At 39.7% G+C, this 25,011-nt stretch overlaps 1 protein-coding gene across 4 annotated transcripts in view; it reads left to right on the top strand.

Moving 5' to 3' along the window:
• The window catches only part of Rgs7 (regulator of G protein signaling 7), a 395,350-nt gene that overhangs the window by 329,933 nt on the left and 40,406 nt on the right, over window positions 1-25,011 (top strand). For all 4 annotated transcript variants that reach the window (XM_021156734.2, XM_029479845.1, XM_021156749.1 and 1 more), the window contains exons 7-9: window positions 7,046-7,110; window positions 8,060-8,136; window positions 8,240-8,321. In XM_021156734.2, coding sequence (XP_021012393.1) covers window positions 7,046-7,110; window positions 8,060-8,136; window positions 8,240-8,321 — 224 coding nt within the window. The remainder of the gene's footprint in view (window positions 1-7,045; window positions 7,111-8,059; window positions 8,137-8,239; window positions 8,322-25,011) is intronic.

The raw sequence follows: 25,011 nt of genomic DNA, 5'->3' as shown, positions 1-25,011 counted from the left end.
TGGTTTACTGCTGTGGTTTAAGCAGAGACTCTACCAAAAAAAAGATGAATGCATGGAGAATAGAAATTCAAGGTTATCCTTAGCTACTTAGAGAGCTCAAGACCTGCTCTGGGAAATATGAGGCTACACTAGTAAAAATTTTTCCTTCTTATTATATATACAAAGAAATATAATAATGCATAGCCTGGAAAATGACAGATAAAAATAGTAGCCAGACAGAATACATTTTCAAGTTCAAATTAAGATTTTTTTAATTTAGCAAAGTTTCTATATCATGTAGTTAGTTATACAGCTAACAGAACAGAATAGTCCATATCTGTAATTTTCCATAGTTTAAGCAAAAACAGTTTTCCCACCATTCATCAGTAAATCTAGACTTTACCTCTTCAGTTAAAACAATAACAAACCATGGTTTTAATGTAGTTATCACTTAAAGTGGTCCTTGTTGGAGACCTGCTTTGCAATTTGTGTGTGTGTGTGTGTGTGTGTGTGTGTGTGTGTGTGTGTATACTGCATATGCAGAGTGCTTACATACTAGTGTGCTGGTTGTGTGCCTTGGGTGTGCATGTGGATGCCAGAGCTTTGTGTTGGGTTTCTTCCTCTATACCACTATGCCTTATTGTCCTGAGACAGGCTTTCTCACAGAAACAGAAATGTGCAGTTTGAGCTAAGCTGGCTGGCCAGTGAACTCTTGGGATCCCATCTCCACCCACAGTGCTGGTGTTACAAGCACATTATAGACATAGGCCACTTTTATGAGTAGCTGGGGCCAGATCTGCATGGTTGAGCATGTGTGATTTTACCCTTTGAGCACCTCCACAAAATCTCCAGGGAAATTCTTATTTTTAAAAAAGGAGCTATATTCTTCTTTACAATTAAAATAGTAATTTCTGTATATATATTTTAAGCTCTCAAATTTTTAAGTTTAACCTGTATGTCCATTAAACACAGACTGTATTTGAATCTGAAAGCAGACTTAAGAAGCAATGGCAGACTGAAATACTTTACTTTCCAGGAAGGTCTTCAAAATTGCTCCTTTCTTTTCATACATAGACTGAAAAGAGTGAAGGTGAAGCTGGCAGTGAGCAGACAGAAACACAGAAAGAAGTAAAAGCCACATACACACTGCAGAGCCCCTCTTATTTGAATGGAATCAATGGAGCTTGGAGCTAGGAAATGACCCTACGGATATAACTAAGGTTTCTTTTCTCAAGAAACTTGGCAGCTTTAGAGCACTGGATCCAGTCCAAGTAACCTCATTAAATATTCCCTGTGTATGCATGAGGGCTAGAAACACAAGCAAGCTCAAAGAGAACTGAGAGAGCCTGTTTGCCTTTTAAGGTTTCTTGGGATTTCAGTGTGGCACTGTAGTAGAAGGTTCCATCCCTAATCTGACCTCAATTCTTCACATGTCAGAAACCCCCAATTGTTCAGCAGCAGGATTAACAGCCAGTGAAAGGAAGAGAGGAAAGCTATGGATGAATGCTTGAGGGGTTGACTGACAGAAAGCCTGGAGCTCAGCATGCACTTCTCCAGTTCCCTGTCACCTGTGTGGTCACCCCACCCAGACAAGTGGGCAAACACTAAAGAAAACCAGAAATAATATAGGAATCTAAGCTTGGTTATATTAAACAAATTTACACTTATAAGAGAAAGCTGCGAAAAGACAGTTTTCTGTTGAATAACCCAAGACAACTGCTTTCTCTACCTTCCCTCTAAGTACCAAAATGATTTGAATCAAAATGTTTTAAATAAAACATGAGCACTATAGTTTACTTCAAAAATGCTAATTAGTGGCACAGAATAGATTTTATTCATTAAGATATTAGAAGACTAAAGGCTGAAAATAAACTAGTTCTTCATCATTGGTGGCAGATTGTATTAGTCACTGCTTAATTTCTGAGGTCATAGTTTAAGGAATTAAACAGCTGAGCCTTTATTTGAGGAGGTAAGTTTGAATGATAAAAAGTTTTATTACTTATCAAATACTGTTGTAGGTGTTAAAGAAAACTTACTCATGAAACAAATAGTAGAAAATAGAGGAAGACAGAGGAGGAAAGGAAGGGAGGAAGGAGTATGTGAGGAAAGGAATGCTGGATGTAAGAAAAAGGATGGATGAAAGGGGCTTCAGAGATGGCTCAGTGACAGGAACACTGGCTTCTCTTCCAGAGGACCTGTGTTGATTCCCCACACACATATAGAGGTTCGCAACTATCTCTAACTCTACTTCTATGTCCAAGGAGCCTGATGCCCTCCTCTAGCACCTGGTATGCATAAGTTGCACAGATACACATGCGGACAAAATTCACATTCACATAAAATCCAATTAAGAATAAAAAATATTTACATTTGTCTACCAAAAGAACAAGTATTTTAGTTGGTTTTTAAGTAAAATAAAGTAAGTCAGTTTAAACAGATGATGGCAAGCTAGGTGTGGTAGCACACACCTTTAATTCTAGCTCTCCAGAGGCAGAGGCAGGCAGATGTCTGTGAGTCTGAGGCTAGCCTGGTCTACATGGAGAGTTTTAGGCCAGGCTGGGTTACATAGCAAGACCTTGTCTCAAAAACTAATTAAATAACTAAACATATGAAATGGTGGACCAAGGTGTGCCAGGCAAATATAATACAAGAAGAAAACTAAATTAGCAGTTGTAATATTGATCAAATGGAAGATAGTAAATGTAAAGTCATTTGCCTGGTAAAAATAACAATCCATTGAAATATTTTATAGTAAAGATATATAATATTAAAATTGTTTGAAATACAATAAAACAGTTACAGAAAGATAATGAAAACATTGGGCTTTAACACATCTCTCTCAAGCCAGACTAGCAAAACCCAAAGAAGGGAAAATTCCATCATTCTTTGAGAGAAGAGTTTTATGTGTGAAAATGTGGCAATCTCATAAAATTCAAACTGTGCTATTTGCCACAGACTTCAAATATGTGTGAAGGAAAAACTTTTATTGGATCATTGTACACATAGCCAAAAATGATGAAATATAGTCAAATAAACATTTCTATCTATCATCTATCATCTATCATCTATCATCTATCATCTATCATCTATCTATCTATCTATCTATCTATCTATCTATCTATCTATCTATCTATCTATATCTCTTCATTCATAGGACAGGCTACAGTTGTTATAGAAGATTAGCTGTACCTATGTAATATAAAACAACATAGTAAATTTTGGTCATTATGTTTAATACAGAAAAGCAAATTGCAATGCATGTGGTGCTGATGCATATTATCTGTATATGTGCATATTCACACACATAATCTATAATTAATATCTAGATATCACATTTATTGTTAATTAACCTTCTCCACAGAAGCTTAAGGGGAAAATGGACTTCTTGCATATGTAATGAATGTACGTTTTTATCTCTAGCATACAAACGGGTGTTAAATCTAACAGGAAAAAGTCACATTCCCTAATAATAAAAATCAGCGAATCATCACTAGCTGAATCACCAAAGAAGACAAGCAAGCAAATAAATGGAACCTCAAAAGGTCAATAAATCGTGATGCTTCCACTGAGCAGATAGATGTTGAAGATGTTGAACATCTCCTCTGTGGCAGGTTTTGCAAAGCATGAAGGCCTATCAATAACTATGACAGTGACAGGATGAGGAGCACCTTCCAAAATCCACAGAAGCAACATGAATTAAATATGTGTTTCAAACATCCATCAAGTCCAGAGAGGAGCTGAATTGGCCCAGTTGTGTCAGTTTAACTGCAAGAAAGCAAATAACTGAGTTAAATAGTGAGCAAGTGCCTGCACAAATATTTCTAAGAAAAGACAAGAAGTTGGCCAGCTTTGAAATGCCGTAATCGTCTAATACAGTTCCTCGTGTTGTGTTAAACCCCAACCATAACATCATCTCATGCTACTTTATATGTGTAATTTTACTAAGCTATCAATTGTAATATAAATATTTAATATGCAAGATATTTGATGTGTGACCTGCAAAGGGGTCACACCCAAAGGCTGAGAACTACTGGATTAGAGGTTGTGTCACAGGCTGCTGGTATCAAGGAGGAAGATGTTCTAGAGCAAGTTCTATACACCCCTTTTATGCAGAAGCTGAGGTCATGAAGATGACTTCAACTTTAACCCAATCTGGGAGTCTTGCATGGAGTTTGTAACTGGAGATGGGAATTGTCACTAACTCTATACTCCCTGTACTACTCAAGCTTAAGAAACAAGGCTATAGGAACGATCTGATTTGTGGTTTTTTTTTTTTTTTTAATTCAAGAGTAGGAAAAAAGTTAGTCCACAAAATAAACATTCAAAGATTATTTTAAAAGAAACAGAGCTGCCTCCTGACCATATCTTTCACTTGCATTATTCAGCTTCTGTGTTGTACATTTTCCAAATACATATATGGCCATTTGCATATCTAGTCCTTATGAACTAAACATTCTTGTCTTCATCCTTAGCTAGAGGGGTCATAGTAATTGATGTTCCTGCCATCTATGGGGTATGATTCTGAACAGCTTTGTCACAGGCATCAGTGTTTGTACAAGAGACTGTTCCACAAGTTGTTGTGGAGAGTTCCAGAACGAAGAGAATCTCCTTTGCCATTCCCTTTCTACTGAGTCCTCATTCAGAAACTTGATTCAGGGAACTTGGGCTTCTCAACCTATATTTGTCAAGATGCATTTGAAGCAAATCCTATTCTTTACTATTTAGCTACCACTTGAATGGCATAGCCTCCTGTCAACTGCTTGTTGGTCTTATGCCATGGCATCACTAAGAATGTCTCACATAATTTTCAAGGAATTTACTTCAGAAAAATATATTGCCTTTTGGAGTCTGGGATATAGTTCAGTGGTAGAACACTTCGCTGGCACATATAAAGCCTGTGTTTCAATCCCTGGTAACACACACACACACACACACACACACACACACACACCTGTATACTTGAGTTATATGTTATACTTTTTCCATGTACAATTTTAGCTTTTGTATTTCTAGTTCACATGAACTCCACATTCTTGCCTCCACCACTCATAGCTAGTCAGGCCATAGTGATCAATAACAGCTGCTGTGTTTCCTTATCTCAAATGAAGGCAAATATAGCTCAGTGCAAAGACCATATTTATAAGGCATCTCCACAGGGGTAGCCTTATGAAAAGGAATATTCAATAAGCCTCACCCTGTGATCTCATTCAACATGCAGACCCATATAATTAATTAGTCTTGGGCTTCGTGGAATCCAGGTTGCACACTTAATGAAAAGTTAAGTCAGAAGATGCTCTGGGAATTAGAACTCTTATCTACAGACCTTGTTGTCTTACTATATTCCTGAGATCCATCAGGATAATTTTAAACATGAGAAGATTTGCACTCTTGCCACCCCAGGCTCTGCTACCCCTCTCACAGTTCTATAACTTTGCTTCCATGGCCAACTTGGATGCTGGCCAAGCAGACCAAGGAAAGTGGCAGAGATGGGAAGCACACTGTATGTAAGTGACTCTGTTCATAGTGGAGCATGTGTCCTTATTACATGGTGAAGCATCTTCTGGAGTGGTATTGCTGGATCTTCCAGTAGAACTATGTTCAATTTTCTACCAGATTGCAGTCCCACCAGTAATGGAGGAGTGTTCCTCTTTCTCCACATCCTCTCCAGCATCTGCTGTCACCTGAGTTTTGATCTTAGTCATTCCATCTGGTGTGAGGTGGAATCTCAGGGTTGTTTTGATTTGCATTTCCCTGATGATTAAGGATGTTGAACATTTTTTTAGGTGCTTCTCAGCCATTCGGTATCCCTCAGTTGAGAATTTTTTGTTTAGCTCTGTAACCCATTTTTTTAATAGGGATATTTAGTTTTCTGGAGTCCAACTGCTTGAGTTCTTTATATATAATGGATATTAGCCCCCTATTGGATTTAGGATTGGTAAAGAACTTTTCCCAATCTGTTGGTTGCCTTTTGTTCTTATTGACAGTGTCCTTTGCCTTTCAGAAGTTTTGCAATTTTATGAGGTCCCATTTGTCAATTCTTGATCTTACAGCAGAAGCCATTGGTATCTGTTCAGGAATCTTTCCCCTGTGCCCAAATCTTTGAGGCTCTTCCCCACTTTCTCCTCTATAAGTTTCAGTGTCTCTGGTTTTATGTGGAGTTCTTGGATCCACTTAGACTTGAACTTTGTACAAGGAGAGAAGAATGGATCAATTAGCATTCTTCTACATGCTAACTGCCAGTTGAGTTAGCACCATTTTTTGAAGATGCTGTCTCCTTTTCACTGGATGGTTTTAGCTCCTTTGTCAAAGATCAAGTGACCATAGGTGTGTGGGTTCATTTCTGGGTCTTCAATTCTGTTCCATTGATCTACCTGTCTGTCACTGTGCCAGTACCTGGCACATTTTATCACAGTTGCTCTGTAGTACAGCCTGAGGTCAGAAACGTGATTCCACCAGAGGTTCTTTTATTGTTGAGAATAGTTTTTGCTATTCTAGTTTTTTAATTTTCCAGATGAATTTGCCAATTGCCCCTTCTAACTCTGTGAAGAATTGAGTTGGAATTTTGATGAGGATTGCATTGAATCTCAGAGCAACTGACCAATGAGTGACTTTTGGGAAATTAAGCAAGAAAGATGCTAAGATCTCTTGAATGTACATGATACATCCTTGCAGTTGACAATACAACCTAGAAAGAATTCAAAGTGGTCAAATCAGATACACTTTCATGAAATTGCATTTTACAAAATGATTTTTATCTATCTAGATTTTACACTGATTTAATCTCTTTAAAATTTTTACTTTTCATTGTTACTTGTTAATAAAAAAGTATGGCAGCCAATAAATGATAACCATCTCTTAGCATTCTAGCTATTTGTGACTTTATAATGCTAGTATTTGGATATTAAATCTTGTGCTTTCATCATTATTTATTTTTGTCTAAAAAGGATGGCAACAGAAGATTAAACTTGAGAGTCAGTGACAAGTATCTTGACACTTAGTGCAATTTCTATATTTAGTGTTTCAATGTTAATGAGCAGCTAAGAAATGATGGTATTTTTCCTTTCAGCTGTTTACCTCTGCAAGAGAACAATGCAAAACAAGGCAAGGCTAGAGCTAGCAGATTATGAAGCCGTAAGTACCACGGATGCTCACACAGTGGTAGAAAATGAGAAGAAATCAGGCCTTTGGCCATGTCTGTTCTTTCCTTTTGGCACTGATGAATCATAATGACCAGGCTGCCTTGAATCTGACAGCCTGGTGGTTTAGCAAACCCCTCTTTGCCTGTCTCTCTACATATTAAAAAGAGTAGAATGTTAAACATATAAACTCAATGTATAAGGAAAAGCCTATCTTACTTTAAACTTACTTAACCATAAAAGTTCCAGATAAATACTGTATTGATAATGTCCAAACTATTAAGGATTGTAAACCTTTGACACTGGGGACCAATTTAGCAGAGCCATCAGATTGATCACCACCATGAGATACAGGCAGTCTAATGTATTGTGTCCAAGCAATTGCTGGGTTGTGATAACTAACTTGGAGCATTATGCAGTACAAAATACTGGGCTACCACGGGCTGATAGCTATTTTCAGGACCTGAACAAACCGATTGGATCAGCAGTGGGAAGACATTGCTTTCCTGTCTCTCTAAAACGTGGGCATAGAAAGAGCCAGTGAATTTTTCTTCAACACTTTTCTCAAACAAAGTAGTATTCAGTGCTTATATTGGGTTTCCTATAACAAAAGTGATGTTGGTCAATGCCTTGGGCTGTATGTAGCTTAGTAGGTAGGATGCTTGCCTAGTATGCACAAAGTTCTGTTTTCTATCCCCAGCACTGTATAAACTGGGCATGTTGGCAGCTATCAACGATGCCCTCACTGGGAAGGCAGAGATGGGGGTAAGGGAATCTCAAGGTCATCCCAGCTACATATGGAGTTAGAGGCTAGCCAGGGCCCATGAGGCTCATGATGAGTTGAATTCCGAGAGCAGAGTTGATTCAGAGTCAGAGTGTATTGTAAAACTTTAGAAACTCTAAAAGGAACATTAGAATGTCCTCAGGTGTTCTATGTTTTTCAGGAGAGCCTGGCCAGGCTTCAGAGAGCATTTGCCCGGAAATGGGAGTTCATTTTTATGCAAGCAGAAGCACAAGCTAAGTGAGTCCTTGTGAGTCTTTGGGAAGCTTCGTTCAAATGTGGCCTTCTGTACAGAGGCAGGACACTTAACCCTTCTAACTCTTCATCGTTACCATCTTGACAGAGTGGACAAGAAGAGAGACAAAATTGAAAGGAAGATCCTCGATAGTCAAGAGAGAGCATTCTGGGATGTCCACAGGCCTGTGGTAAGTACATTTGAAGGTGTGTTTCCAGGAACTCACGTTTCAGGTTTGGAAGAAAAGGAGTGCCCTAGAAAAGACCCTGTTCCCTTCACAGTATGTCTGGGTGTCTGGGTGAATATGTTAAGCACAGATTGCTACCTCTGTATAAGATGAGACTTAATGCAATGTCTATTTATAAAAAGGATGTCTTTCCCTGTGTGGCTAGCCAGCTCTCACTGGACATTTGCACTGCCTGATTCATTAACACTTTAAAGGGGAAAAAAACACTCCAAATATAACATCATTTTTCTGCTTATGTCTCCTTTTTTGGCATTCTAGAAACCGAATTATAATGTTATCACTTGCCTTTATTTTCTTCCTAGAGTTTATTAATGCCTAATGTGTCTTTTGAAAGTTAGAGTGTCATCACATTGAAATCAGTTCATATTTCCTATCTTTTTGTTTTTACATTTGCTTATTTATTTTACATATGAGGGATGGGGCATGTGTAGAAGTCAAAGAACAAGTTGTGGGAGTACTTTCTCTTTCTGTGGACTCCTGGGATTGAACTCATATATCAAGTTTAGTGGTAAAGACCTTTACACTCTGAGCTACCTCACCAGCCTGTCAATTCATACTTCTAATGATACCACTTTGAGTCTATAAATTTAGCTCTTCTCTCTGTCAAACTATGTGCCTCAATGTAACAAATACTGAATGTTCTTAATACCAAAAAAACTTTGTGGAAGATATTTAACCATGGTTGTAAATCCCCACATAGCTACTGTGCGTGGGACAACAAGCATACAATGCTAGAACTCAGGAGGTTGAGGCAGGAGGACTGAGTCCAAGGTCTGCCTAGAATACATAACATGATGGTCTCTAAAGAAACAAACAAGGGGATACAGAAATGGCTCTGGGCTTATGTGCCTGTACTACTCTTTCCCACAGGACTTGTGTTCAGTTAATCGTGGTGGGTGACTCACAGCTACCTACAGTTCTATCCTGCGGGCATCTAACACCCTCTTCTGGTTTCTGGCCTCTGTAGAAACTACCTCTTGTGTTTGTGTGTGTGTGTGTGTGTGTGTGTGTGTGTTTTATGTGTATTTGCATGTCTAACCTCATTTTTGTTTTGAAAAGATACCTCTCTCTTTTATTGATTTCTTATAATACAGACAGGCCAGTAGAGAGTATTTATATAGGCATTGCTAGAATGAATAACAGGTGCACAGCAAGAGAAAGAAATCCTGGAAAATGACTTATAGATACCTTAAAGATTTCCTTTCAACTGTCTTCTGAGTCAAACCAAAATAGAAAGAATCCAGAGACCTATTTTCATATGTATGTATTTCAAATCAGACACCCATGCACTTGTCAAGTTTTACTTTGAATTTGTTGTCGTTTGAATTCTCAAGAGAGAAGAATTGTGTTACCTGGCTTTGCTGTTCAAAATAGAATAGAATTTGGAGTTTTATTATTCGTGGTGAAGAAGGAATTATGAGAGCATGCATGTAAACATCATGAGGCTAGATCGCAGAATCTCTGCTTTCTTTTTTTTTATTTTTTTAATTACATACTTTCTTTATTTACATTTCAAATGCTATCCTGAAAGTTCCCTATACCCTCCCCTGCCCTGCTCCCCCACCCAGCCACTCCCACTTCTTGGCCCTGGCATTCCCCTGTACTGCAACATATAAAGTTTGCAAGACCAAGGGGCCTCTCTTCCCAATGATGGACGACTAGGCCATTGTTTTTATTTGCATTTTCCTGATGAATCTCTGCTTTCTTAAAGCAGCCTCAGGAAGCTGGAGAAGCCTTGCCGAGTTAGCGTTCTTCCATTACTAAGTTCACATTTTCATAGAGCCGATAATGGAGGAGGGAGTCATGGTCTCAAAGGATTCATTCCATCATGGTGAAGAAGACAGGCGACAAGAGCATGTGTCCCTTCGTGGTGGGCCAGGAAACACACACAGGAAGAAGTGGCCAGGAATAATACTCTGTTAAGGACCTGCTCCTGGTCACCTACTTCTTCCAGCTGGACTACACCTCCTGTGGTTTCCACAACTTCCCAAAACAGCACCACCTGCTGGAAACAAATTGAAATCCTGAGCCTGCAGAGGGTGTTGATTCCAATATTCACTGCATAACGGAACATAATCTCATGATTTATTATGCTTCTCTGATCCACTTTCTTTACACTACCCTGAAGCTCCACCTCCTCCCCACAAAGACCAATCTATGGGGTATGTTTTCTAAAGAAGATTAGACTTGGATTGTCCTTGTGCTTTGGAGAGTGGTGGTCACCTAAATCAACTCTCTTTTCAATTATTTACTGCCCCCATGTTGCAGGTCTATGCATAGCTTATGTCCAATTTTCAGACAGGCCAATACCATAATGCTGTCATCTACAAAGTTTACAGCTGAGGACCGTGCCATCAAGTTACAAATTATGGAATGCTTTAAGTACATTTCAGATTTTGTTATTGGGTATGATTTAGTGTTTAGACAGACTCATAGCTATCCATATCTGTGTGTTGCTAAGGGTTGGCCACACCTGCCGTTGAGCTGATTAAGTACTAGCATTTAAAGCTTTTTTAATTAATTTTTTCACTTATGTTTATTAGGTTTGTACATGTTGTGGCATAAATCAATATTTTTGTTTTTACAATTGAAAAGTATTTGATCTCAGGGATGTGGTATATTTTATCTATCCACCCATCAGCTGAGAAACATTTTTTTAATTTTTGACTATCATGAATAACACTGCAACATTTGTGTGCAAGTACTGTGTTAGGCTCTGTTTTGATTGTGTAGATAGTGACAAACCCTGATCATTCTCCACTTACTTGTGAGAAAAAGAAAATTAGTTTCCTGCCATGAAAGAAATAGTATTATGGGTTGAGTTTCCTATGTTATGACTGTGTTCCCTGGTATATGAACACAATTTATTTCTAAGGGATCCTGTAGAAATACTTGAAAATAAAAAAAAAAAAAGTCTTAGTTGAAGAAAGGTAAATTAGTGAGGTGCATTCAAATATCAGAAAGTGTTTGCTTATGGATTTTCAGATTAAGATTTATCCACTATTTATTATTTTTCAGTGCTGAGGATCAAACCCAGAGCTTTGTTCACTATGGGTGCTAGGCAAGCACTCTACCACTGAATTTACCTCCAGGTCCTTTGCTTATAGACTTCTGATCCGGTACAATTGGGATGGCTGTTTTTGCTTAATTACTTCACGTCCCACTCACTGCCTACCCTCCAGCTCATTCTCTCCCACATTCCCCATCCCCACCCTAGCCGTAGAGGCTAGGCACATCCTCTCCCCCTGAGGCCAGACAAGCCAACCCACCTAGAAGAACATATCCCATGGACAGACAACAGCTTTTGGGTTAGCCCCCACTCCAGTTGTTCCAGACCCACATGGAGACCAAGCTGCACATCTGCTACATATGTGTAGGGAGGCCTAGGTCTAGCCTGTGTTTAGTCTTTGCTTGGTGGTTCAGTCTCTGACAGCCACAAGGGTCCAGGTTAATTGACTCTGTTGGTCTTCCTGAGGAGTTCCTATTTCCTTCGGGGCACCACAATACTTCCTCTTATTCTTCATTAAGTGTCCCCTAGCTCCTTCCACTGTTTTGTTGTGGGTATTCTGCATTGATCTGAGTCAGTTCAAGGGTGGAGCCTCTCAGAGGATAGTCATGCTAGACTCAAGTCTGCAAGCTTAACAAAGTATCATTAATAGTGCCAGGAACTTGCTCATGAGATGGGTCTCAAGTTGGGTTGGTTATTGGTTGGCCATTTCCTCAGTCTCTGCTCCATCCCTCATCCTTGCATTTCTTGTAGACAGGATAAATTTTGGGCTGAAAATTTTGTGGGTGTCTCTATCACTCCTCTAGATTTCCTGCCTAGCTACAGAAGGTGGCCTCTTAAAGTTCCATATCTCCAATTCTGTGAGTCACAGCTATAGTCACCCCCATTGATACTTGAGCATATCCATTAAATCAGGTCTCTTTCTTGTCCTGGAAATGCCCAATACCTCCTCGCCCTGTCAGCTGCCGATTTCCATTCATTTTCATGGCCATCTGACCATCTATTCTGTCTCTCCCCAAAACCTGATCTAGAGCCTCGTATTCCTCTTCCTATCTCCTTTCTCACCCAGATCCCTCCATCTGCCTCTTATGATGATTTTAGTTCTCCTTCTAAGTGACACTCAAGTATTCTCACTTGTGCCTTTCTTCTTGTTTAGCTTTCTTTGGTCTGGGTAATGTAGCACCAGTATCCTGTATTTTATGGTTAATATCCCCTTCTAAGTGGGTACATCCCATGCATATCCTTTTGGGACTGAGTACCCTCACTTAGGAAGATATTCTCAAGTTTCATCCATTTGCCTGCAAAACTCATAATGTCTTTGTGATTTCCATAGCTGAATAATATTCCATTATATAGATGTAGCACATTTCCTTTATCCATACTTCAATTGAGGGACATCCAGGTTGTTTCCAGTTCCTGGCGATTATGAGTAAAGCTGCTATGAAAATAGTTGAGCAAGTGTCTTTGTAACATGGTGGATCATCGTTTGGGTATATGGCAAGGACTGGTATACCTGGGTTTGACACTGAACTATTCCAAGTTTTCTGAGAAACCTCCAAATTGATTTCCAAAATGGTTGTACAACTTTGCACTGCCATCAGCAATGGAGTGTTCCCCTTGTGCCACATCATCACCAGAATGTGCTCCCTCTTGAGTTTTTTGTCTTAGCCATTCTGGTGGGTATAAGATGGAACCTCAAAGTTGTTTTGATTAGGGTTTACCTGATGAATAAGGGCAATGAATATTTCTTTAAGTGCTTCTCAGTCATTGGGTTTCCTCTGTTGAGAATTCTCTGTTTAGCTATTTATCCCATTTTTAAAATTCAGTTTGTTGGTGTCTAACTTCTTGAATTCTTTATAAATTTTATATATGAGCTGTCTATCAGGTGGAGGGTTCATGAAGATCCTTTCTCAACTTGTAGGCTGCCATTTTGTCTTATTGACAATTTCATTTGCCTTACAAAAGCTTTTCAGTTTCATGAGGTCTCATTTATAAATTGTTGATCTTAGAGCATGAGCCACTTGTGTTCTGTTCAGGAAACTGTCTCCTGCACTAATGCATTCGAGGGTATTTGCCACTTTTTCTTTGATGAGATTTAACATATCCAGTTCTATGTTGAAGTTCTTGATCCAGTTGGAACTCATGGAGGCATCTCCTCAACTGAAGCTGCTTTCTCTGTGATAACCCCAGCTGTGTCAAGTTGACACAAAACTAGCCAGGACAGGTAGAATGTTCTATAGATGTCTGTTAGGTCCATTTGATTTGTAATGTGTATTAGTTTCATTATTTTTCTGTTTAGTTTTTGTCCAGATGACCTGTCAATTGGAGAGAGTGGGGTGTTGGAGTCTCCCACTCCTAATGTGTGGGATTCGATGTGTGACTTATGCTTTAGCAATGTTTCTTTTACAGATGTGGGTACCTTCGCCTTTGGGCCATAGATGTTCAGAACTGAGGTATCTCCTTGGTAGATATTTTTCCTTTGATGAGTACAAAGTGTTCTTCCCTTTATCTTTTGATTAATTTTGGTTGAAATCTATTTTACTAGATATTATGATCTGTTTTCTTGAAAAACTTTTTTCCAGCCCTATATCTGAGGTAATGTCTATCTTCATTGCTGAGGTGTGTTTCTTGTATGGAGCAGAATGATGAATCCTGTTTTTGCATCAATTCTGTTAGCCTATTTTTTTATTGGAGAACTGAATCCATTGGTATTGAGAAATGTTAATGACCACTGATTTTTATTTCCTTTATTTTGATGTTTGTGGGATGTGTGTGTGTGTGTGTGTGTGTATGTGTGTGTGTGTGTGTTTTCTTATTTCATTGGTATGGAATTACCTCCTTGGGTTGGAGTTTTCCTTCTAGTGTTTTCTGTGGCTGGATTTGTGGATAGATATTGTTTGAATATGGGTTTGTCTTGAAATACTTTGTTTTCTCTATTTATGGTGATTTAGAGTTTGGCTGGGTATAGTAGTCTAAGTTAGCATCTGTGGTTTTCTAGAGGTTGCAAGATATCTGTCCAGGCCTTTCTAGATTTTAGGATCTCTCTTGAAAACTCAGGTATAATTTTGGTAGGTCTGCCTTTGTATGTTACCTGGCCTTTTCCCCTTGCTGCTTTTAATATTCTTTCTTTGTTCTATAGATTTTTGTGTTTTGATTATTATGTGGTGGGAGGACTTTCTTTTCCAGTCCAGTCTAATTTGTGTTCTATGAGCTTCTTGTATGTTTATAGGTATCTTTTCCTTTAGATTGGAAAAGTTTTCTTCTATAATTGGGTTGAAAATATTTTCTGAGTCTTGGAACTGTGACTTTTCACTTTCTTCTATTCCTATTATTCTTAGCTTAGGTCTTTCCAAGGTATCCTAGATTTCCTGGGTGTTTTGTGTCAGGCAGTTTTTAGATTGAACATTTTCTTTGATTGATGTATCAATTTCTTCTATTGCCACTTTTATACCTTAGATTCTTTCTTCCATTTTCTGACTCTGTTGGTGATGCTCGCATCTGTTTTTCCTGTTTGCTTTCTTAGATTCTACATCTCCAGGAATCCCTCAGTTTCTGTTTTCTTTATTGCTTCTATTTCCACTTTCAGATCTTACCCAGTTTTATTTATTTTCTTTACGTCTTTAACTGTATATCTCTAAGGGGCTTATTTGTTTCTCTTTAAAGACCTCTATCTGCTTGATTGTTTTTTCCAGTATTTCTTTAAGGGATTTATTTGTTTCCTCTTTAAAGGCCTCTAACATCTTTGTAAGCTTGGATTTAAGGTCATTTTCTTATGCTTGGGTTGTGCTACTGTATCTAGGGCTTGCTGTAGTAGGGTTGCTGTGCTCTGAAGGTGTCATATTGCCCTTACTTTTATTGATTGTGTTTTTTTTCTAGGACCTTTAGCCATCTGGATGGCTTTGGTAACTGGATGTTCCTGTTATAAAAGGTATTTGGAGTAGGGTTAGCCTCAATGGTTCTGGTGTGGCAGGCCTCTGATCGATATCCTTGGGCTGTATGTTTCAGGATCTGCAGATCTGTATGGTTCTGAAGCCACAGATTCAATGAAGGAGAGCAAAGAGGTTTTGGGGAAATGGAGGTCTGTCTAGGTTAGCAGGATGCTTGGGGCAGATTGTGTGCTCCAGAGGACTGAGCATGCAGGGAAGATGGTTAGGGAAAGCAAGCTAACTTATATGGTTCAGGATCTGAAGGCTAATGAAAATAGGCAGAAAGGTGTGGGGGAAAAGTAGGTCCAGAGGGAACAGCAGGCTTTTCAGGTAACTTGGCTTACCCAGAGGACTGAACAAGCAGAGAAGGTGGGTACAGGAAGGGGAGCTTACCTGTATGCTTCAGGCTATGCAGGTCTGACGAAGTTGTGTGGAGAGGTGGTGGGAGAATGCACTTAAAGTTTTTAAACATTTTTGAATGTTCCCAAACTTACGTAATGGTAAGCTTTGTCTGGCCGCCATGCTGGCCACATCTCTAAAGGCATGTCTTCAACCAGGGAATGTCTAGCATATACATTGCCTTTCTCCAAAATATTTCAGTTCTTCTGCTTGTGACAAGATGAAAGGGCAGTGTGGCCATTGGAATATCTATATGGCATCAAGCCTGGGATACAGAGTTCTGCCTTAACATACTAGCTTAGTGCTGATTGCAACAGACATGACACTCAATTTTAGGAATGGGCACAGTGTTTTAGCCCTTCTGGGAAGTTTATGTCATGGGATGGCTGTGGCTTTTTCATACTTAAAATAAGAATGAAAAGACAGATATTAAAAGCAGTAAATAAATACCACAGTGGGGCACATTTGACTTTTATCATCTGGCATCTTGCTGTCTTCCTATGAATCTTTCTTTTTGAAAGAATGGATACATGGAGCTAGGATGGCCTGGTATCTTTTGTATAGCCCAGGTTAGCCCCAAACTCACAGAGATCCATCCATCTACCTTTGCTCTAGACTTCTAGGATTAAAAGTGTATGTCACCTTGTCCACCCAAATTATAGCTCCTAGAAAAGCTAATGAAAACCATGACAGACTATTAATGTAGTTCTCTCTGTACAGTGCGTGCCTAGCAAGCCATAGGCTGTATCTCAAGACTGAAAACCCATGACTGGCGGTACATGTCTGCAATCTCAGGATTAGGGAAGTGGAAATAGGAGAACCAAATGCTCAAGGTCATCCACTGCTACACAGCAACTCCTGGCTTCATGAGATTCTGTTTCAGAAATATATATATATATATATATATATATATATATATATATATACATATATATATATATTTTAAAGAGGATGAGAAAGAAGCAAAGCAAAAATAAAGATCCACAATAAAATCACTAGGTCTTAAAAGCATAGAGATAATATGTATTACTATTACATTAAATGGCCCTATATTCAATAGTTCACAGTACGAAGACACAATAAATATAATAAAATAAATAATACTATGATCACTAATTAAAAGTTAAACAATTATATTTTCTAGAATGATCTACATTTATAAACATGTAAAATGTCTTTGTTCTTAATAACCCAAAATTGAGTTATCTTAACAAATTTGCTTGTTGATATTTTAATCAAACTATACACTTAGCATCAATCTGTAGAAAGCTGTTTTCCCCTGGCAGGGGAAATTGCTGCTTTAGTTGTGCCTGCCTGGTCTTGTTTTGATCTGGTTCCATTTATTTAATCAAGAACACAGTGAGCCATGAACAAGGGCGGCAGCTCAGCATCTCCACATTTAAAGCCAGCCTCATGTGATGAGGTTAAAAACTAGAGACATAGTCGGGCACGGTGGCACACACCTTTAATCCCAGCACTCGGGAGGCAGAGGCAGGCAGATTTCTGAGTTTGAGGCCAGCCTGGTCTACAAAGTGAGTTCCAGGACAGCCAGGGCTACACAGAGAAACCCTGTCTCGAAAAACAAAACAAAAAACCAAAAAACAACCAGCCAAACAAACAAAAAAACTAGAGACATAGAGAATACATCTAATGGGACTTATATATGAGTTTTTAAAGCTATGAGGTCATCTTTAATTCAGATTAGAAAACATAATCTGCCTCTAATACTTAAGGTCTGTATGAAATAAGGTCAGCTTTTCTAAATGTGTTAGTGTTTATTCTGGTAAAAAACAAATTGAGGTCTAATCAAGGAGATGGACTCTTCACTTGCCAACGATCCAGACAATTCCCAGAAACAGCTCACAGCGGAAGCAGCAGCTCAGACTGTGTTCTGTTCAAGATAATGTGGAATTTGGCTTTTTCCCTGTATAGCTAATGATACATGGAACTTTATTTTATTTTACTTTTTGCAGTTCTGGGGCTTAGACCCAGGGCCTTGCCATGCTAGGCATGCTCCTTATCACTGAGCTATATTCCCAGGCTATCCAAGCACTAATGTGTTGAAAATTACTATTGATAGGTTAGCACATAGTTAAGTCAAAATTTTTAAAAAGTATTTATTAAAGTTAAAATGTTGAAGAAAATCTATTTTCAAGTTCTCTGCAAAGCTCTGGACCTAATGCTTTGTGTGGTGGGATTTGATTTGTGATAAGTGGATGAATGAGGAGGCAACAAAGCAAGTATACACACATACACACACACACACGCACACACACAGAGACACACACACACAGAGACACACACACACACACACACTTCCAAGCCCAGCCAGGATCTTGATGCTGGGGATTTGCATTTATTCTTTTTCTTCAAGGTGGATTCCATATGAACAATGTGAAATTTACAGGATAAGAAAACTCTCCCAATAATCAGAGCTCTATGAAGTGAGAAGCATGTATAGAATTGCCACTTAGAAACACAATGAAAGAACGTGATCAATGACTAATGAATAAGCCTGGACATTTTGAGACTTCCTTCTAGCACTGATCTAGTGTGAATCAATTGTGACTAGTTATTAATTAGTTTATAGTTGAATGCCTGCTAGATAGTCAGCAAAGACTCTTTAAGAATGCTAAGAAGCAGAAATATATGTCACATTACTAATCAAACTTAAAACACCAGGCACTGAGTACTTCCTGAATTCAACTTAAACAAATTCTAACTGCAAAGCAGTGACAAGAGTTTATTGCCATACACTTTCTAGGTCTAGTGCTTGTTAAGTCATGCCTGCTTTTCATGCTGCCTTCATTGACATTCTGCACAGCACATATTTTTAAAAACATCATCAGACTAAACTCATCATCTGTAGGACCAAGTTAGTGGAAATTTTGAGTCTGAGTAATTAAGGAAAATGATGGAAATGCACAATTGGCAAAGGGCTTTGTCAAGAACTGGAAAGTGAACTCATTTTGGAACTGACTGGATATGAAGCTATGGCAAATCAGATGTCAAGACCAGAGACCTTGTCAATAACGGAAGCAATGGGGCCTGAGTTGGAAGCCTGTTTGGCATACAGAATTAGTTTTGGAACTCATTACAATGAAGGTGGAAATTCTTGAGCTGGGTAGGAAAGCCTGAGGGTAGGTGAGAAAGGCTTTCAATGTGGAAAGTTACAGATTTTTCTCCTACTTTCCTACAGAAACTCTAAAAGAACATATTGAAATTTCCTCTGTATCATTTTTTCTTCATATTAATTTAGGGTTTAGTTATACTTATCTGTATTTGGCACCAGTAATCACAGTTTTACTATAAAATATGACAGTATTGGATTTTGGACGACAATCAGCCAGGTGAGGTAGTGCATGCCCATGACTTCAGAACTTGGGAGGCTGAGGCAGGAGGATGCCTGTGCTATATAGTAAGGCACTAACTAAAACCTCTCTTCCAAAATGGAGGATAAGGAGGTTGGAGTGGAAGAAGGAAACAAAGAGAAGGAAGAATAGAAAGTGAGGGAGGGTTAAGAAATGGAATAAAGGAGGGAGGGGAAAGAAAGACCCCAAAGAGAATTTATTTTATTTCCTTAATATAGAGATGTAAGATGAGGCAGGAGAGAGTAACATTTTCTCATGAGCTAAATGCTCAAATCATGTACTGCATAAAAATTCTCACTTCTCCTCCCACCCCTCCCACAATGCAAGCATCCTACATGATAGCTCATCTTCCTTCCTACTTTCCCTTTTGCAAAGACTAAAACTGGCAGAGAAGAAGTGCCACCGTGACTATTTTATATAGGACACTGTTTGGTTCATGCAACTATAGCTAAAAAGGGTTGGCTCCATTACCAACTCCCTTCTTTGAAGAAATTTTGTTAAAAGCTTCCAAGTCTCACCATTTGAAATATAGATAATAATAACTGCCTTCCAGGACCCTGAGAGCATACAGATAGCAGTGACAGTTTGATATTTACTTGGCACATAGTCATTGTGCTGTAAGTAGAAGCTAAAGTTGCCTTAGCTATAATTCTTTTATGTATTTAATCATTCATTCATTCATTCATTCTGTGTGTGTGTATGTGTGTGATGCATGTATGTACCTGTGTGTACCAGTATGCTCTCCCATGCATATCTGAGTGAATGCTAGAGATCAACACCAGATGCCTTCCTGTATTGCCCTCTGCCTTGTGTATTTTGAGAAAGGGTCTCTAGGGGAACTTGCTAGTTGTTTTTCTGTTGTTGTTTTGTTTTGTTTTGTTTTGCTTTTTGATAAAGTAAACATCCAATGAGCCTCTCAGATCTGCCTGTTTCTACACTGGATTACAGATGTGTGCCACCGTGCCCAGCTTTTATGTGGGTACAGGGATCTAAACTCAAGTCCTCACACATGTGCTGCAAGTGCTTTCCCCACTGTGGTGACTTGTGTTGAATTTCAGCTTGACAGGATATGAAGTCACCTAGGGGACAAACCTAGAGGCATGCCCTGTGAGAAGTCATTTAGATTAGGTTGATTCCTGGTAATGCCTGTGAGGGATCATCTTGACTAACTGAGTCGCTTAGTGGTGGGCTAGGAAACACACACAGGAAGAAGTGGCCAGGAATAATACTCTGTTAAGGACCTGCTCCTGGTCACCTACTTCTTCCAGCTGGACTACACCTCCTGTGGTTTCCACAACTTCCCAAAACAGCACCACCTGCTGGAAACAAATTGAAATTCTGAACCTGCAGAGGGTGTTAATTCCAATATTCACTGCATAATGGGACATAATCTCATGGAGGCAGAGCTAGTGAACATGTGAGAGGCACCACTTCACCAGACCTGAGCAGCACCATGCATCACTTCCCTGTTCTTGAATGCCAAGGCCATGTAACCAGCAGCTTCAAGTCCCTGCTGTACAGGCTTGCTCACTATAGAGAGCTATGCTTACTGACTGTGAGACAGAGTAAACACTTCCGTCTTTAAACTGCTTTTATTGAGCCTTTTATCTCAGCAACAAGAAAAGTCACCAAGATACACACTGAGCCATCACTCCCCCACCCCCTGGTCCCAAGTCAGTAATAATGAATTTGAGAAATGATGAGAAAGTGGGGAGTCAAGTGGTATAGAAAAGTTCTCTGAAAAAAAAAAAGCAAGAGCCGGGCGTGGTGGCGCACGCCTTTAATCCCAGCACTTGGGAGGCAGAGGCAGGTGGATTTCTGAGTTCAAGGCCAGCCTGGTCTACAGAGTGTGTTCCAGGACAGCCAGGGCTACACAGAGAAACCCTGTCTCGAAACATACCCCTTCCCCCCCCCCCAAAAAAAAAAATAAAAAAAGAAAAGTTCTCTGATGTAAATGTGGCACAGTGTCTTCAGGAAAGGTTTTTGGAAATCAGAAAAGCGGGAGTCAACCTTTGGAGCTAGAGTAAGCATGACATCAATCTACTGCTGCATTAAAAAATCACTCCGAAGCACAGCAGTGTGAAGGAGCAAACATGACTTAGTTGTTACGTTCTGAGAAGCAGGAGTTCAGAAGTGGTTTCTTAGATGGTTCTGGTTCAAGACCTCTCATGACCCTTCTGTCAAGTTACCTGAGGTGATACAGTCACCAGAAATGATAGTCTTGAAGTGATGGTGGTTACAAGATGGTCACAGAGGCCTTCATACAAGAAGGTCCCAGATGCCCCCATCTTCTCCAAATCATCACCCACATGTGTGAAACCTCACTCAACTCAAGCTAATCTCAGACATGGTGTGGTAAGATGTCTTCCTCTGCCCCTGAACGACACTGACTAACACAAGTGCAATGTGGGTTCTGGCCGAATGAAGCCATTAAAGACCAGAGCTGCTCTGGTCCTGAATGGCTAAGTTTGAGAACTTTTAACATTTTTTTTTCTTTTTTCATTATTAGCTGTGCTTAGCTGGGGCATAGCATGCATTAGGCAAGTGTTGTTGTACCACTGAACTATATCCCAGGCAAAGAACTTGAACATTCAGTAGGGAAGGAAAATTCTAATTTTCCATGAACAGAAACTATTTGCACTCCTCCTTATCTATGCAAACGCTGGTGGTAGGGTTGCCTTCCTCAGCAGCAGCAGGAGGAGGAGTCTGTGGAGGTGGGGGTAGGAGTTGTGAGCTTGTCGAAGCTGGGCACGGTAATTTCTCTGCAAATCCCCAGAAGGATGTGGAGGACTTCTTCTCTTGCCACTGCCCACTCGAGTGCCGAGACAGTTGTTCATGACTTCTAGGTGTTCATGTGAATGACTTCAGAGCAGAGCTAGCAGTTCCTCTCTCGTAAAATGGAAAGAACCCACAAGGTGACCACAACAAGCACACTTGATATTGAAATGATGGACAAAGGTTGGTGACTGTCTCTTAATGGACAGACTGCCTCAGTGGTCCTTATTCAGGCCCTGACCACAGCTGGCACACTCACAGAACACATTCTGAGCAGATAAGTGAATTAATCATGCTTTCTCCTTCATTCCCACAAGCTCCCTTGGGATGATACTAAGCATTCATAGGAAGGGAATTTAAAAGGCACACACAGTGGCTCGTAAGATGGCTCAATGGGTAAAAGTATGGGCTTCCCAGCTTGATGACCTGAGTTCAATATTCAGGACCTACATGGCAAAATGAGAGATCTGATTTCTCCCAAACTGTCCTCTGACCTCCACACACATGCCACAGCATACACATACCCCTATACAAACAAATATAAGCAAACAAACAAACAAACAAACGATAAAGGTAGCAAAACACACATATCTCTATTTGTCTCATGCTCTTGTTTATGAACCAACCCAGATTTCAGTGGCCAGTTTAGAGTCAACAAACTATCCTAAAAGTTGTTGATTTTTGGCACAACTCAGCCGGTTAGAACATTCTCTAGTTCACTGCATGTCATTCAACTAAACCATGTGTAAGATGCATACGTGTGTCCTGAATCTTTCTTTCTGCAAAATTCATAAGACCAACTGCGCCTCCAGGTGCCTCGCCTTGTCTATAATGCACATTGGATTCTGTCAGCAGTTTCTAGCCATAAGCACTTTTTATGACTGTTACATCACCCATTCTCCACTCTGACCATGTCGGGTGACAGTTGTCCTTAATTTACCAACAAGAGAAAGCAAGACTCTCGAGTTGGCTGTTGGAGAGCTTAGAACTAAGCATCATCCGAATTCAAACACTTGATCGTTGCTCCCGCATTCATGTAACCTCCACTGAGAAGTTTCAGTCTCCCACCAGGCCTGCCTCTGTGCATATCTAGCTTTTATTTTCTATCAGTGTAATGGACTGAAGTTTGACCTCACAAGGTGACTCACCTCTGAATAGTTGAGGTTTGAATCCCTTGCATGGTGCCTGTATCTTGGAAGTCAGCTTCCTACCCAGCCGAGGACAATACCTACCCGCTGCCATATCTCCGGGAGGCTGAAAACTTCACAAGCCATGCTGAGCTGCTGGGAAAGAGTTACAAGATGCAATGTGACATGTGCAACTGACAGGTATAAATATTTCCTGAAAACCTCCATGACTGCTCCTGGACTTGAATTGGCAAACACAATACTCCATAGATCTCAGGTTTCTTTTACTCCTATGTGTCAGGTACCATTTAGACACACAGCTTCGAGTGCTCATTTAAAATTTACCAGCACAACTTTGGTGTCTCCATGCAACTTGCTCAGCAGCATTCCCATTATAACCTTGCTTTGTCGGTTTTTGCAGCATCCATGGGAGCCAATTCAGGTTGAAGAGGACAGAAATAATGAGGTGCTCCATCCTTAATGGCCAAAATGTCCCAGGGGGCTTTTCTCCCCATGACTCACGGTCTCATTCTTAATATCTACAGCTGTTGGAGAAAACCTAAAGATCTGTTAATCCAAACTTTAATCTTTCTTTTGTGCTGTGGAAAGGAGCAGCCCTTCTATTATCCACATCTGTTCTTTTGGATTGAAAAAATATTTTGACAGCATGGCTATCAGGAGCCTTTATGAGTGAAATTGTTCTTTTTTTTTTTTTTCTCTCTCTTTCTCTCTCCTCAGCTCTTTTATCTTGTGTGCTTGTTCTATCCCTGAATAGATATCAAGATACGGTGTCCTATTATTATGTAATATCTGATGCTATTTATGTGAGCCATGGGTAGAGTGAGAATAAAACCACTTCCCTGTTATTAGTCCTGTCTCTCTAGCCTGCAAATTGGCAACTTTTCAAGATGATATGCCCAGATTTCTAGCCTGTTTCTTCTGAAAGGGCAAGAATATGAATAGTGGTTGGGGCTATGTTGGTAGAAGACCCTGACGGTTAACAGCTAACTCCTAGGAAGGGTGGTAGAGGAAAACACTGGCCTTAAGTATCAGTGTTATTCTGCAGAGCCTGGGGTCTAAGCAATTGGGAAGGGTGGTCTCCTAGCTATAATATACTCTCTGGAAGCCAACCCCCTGGACCAGTGCTACTATATACAGCCAAAATAAGATCTGTTTGCTAGCAGAAAAGGTGTCCATAGATAGTCTCTTAAACATAGACAAAAGAGTACATAGGTTCTTAAACATAACTCAAGAACTGAGATGAAAGAGTCCATGGGATTCCATTGTACAACATTGCAACTATTTCTGAAATCATATCAAAGATTTGGAAACATGTACATGCACTTAGGCTAAGAAACATAACCTCAACAGGGAAGGCTGAGCAGGAGCAGCAGCCCTCTGTGTGGATGGCCCAACAGAGCCAGCGTGACTCCGATTTCATAGGGAGCAGTTAGGATTGGGGCCTGAATTTGTTTTCTCCAGTTCATTTACACCAGCCCTTCCATGTCCAAATTGTTATCTTTTTTTTTTTAAAGGAGAAAAGAAAAGAATGACAATCTGTGCTCTCTTAATCCCGACAGCGTCTAAATAAGAAAAAAAATCCTCCCCACTAATCCAGAAATTTGCAAATTTCTCCTTGGTCCTACGTTTTCCCCTCCCAAAAATTTCATGTACCTACTTACAATAAAACACTGGCCTTTCTAACACAAATTATATTTTAGCAACAGAAACCCCAATACACACAAACATACATACACACACACCTTTGCCACTAATTATGTGCTTGGGGAAAGGGGGTAGAGATATCCAGGGTGGGCAAAGGTCACTGACTGAAGGCTAAGGTACCGAGATGCATCATTAGTATGGGAAGGCATCCAGGGAATATCTGGTACTGGCTGAATAGGTTCTTTTTGGAATAAAAGAAGCTGAACTGTAATCTAATCCAAGGTACATGATATTCCTCAGGTCTAGTCTCTCTCTCTCTCTCTCTCTCTCTCTCTCTCTCTCTCTCTCTCTCTCTCTCTCTCT

This window comes from Mus caroli, chromosome 1 (genome assembly GCF_900094665.2).
Source record: "Mus caroli chromosome 1, CAROLI_EIJ_v1.1, whole genome shotgun sequence".
Taxonomy (NCBI): domain Eukaryota; kingdom Metazoa; phylum Chordata; class Mammalia; order Rodentia; family Muridae; genus Mus; species Mus caroli.
The sequence above is the reverse complement of the archived record's forward strand: the minus strand, read 5'-3'. Positions and strand labels throughout refer to the sequence as shown.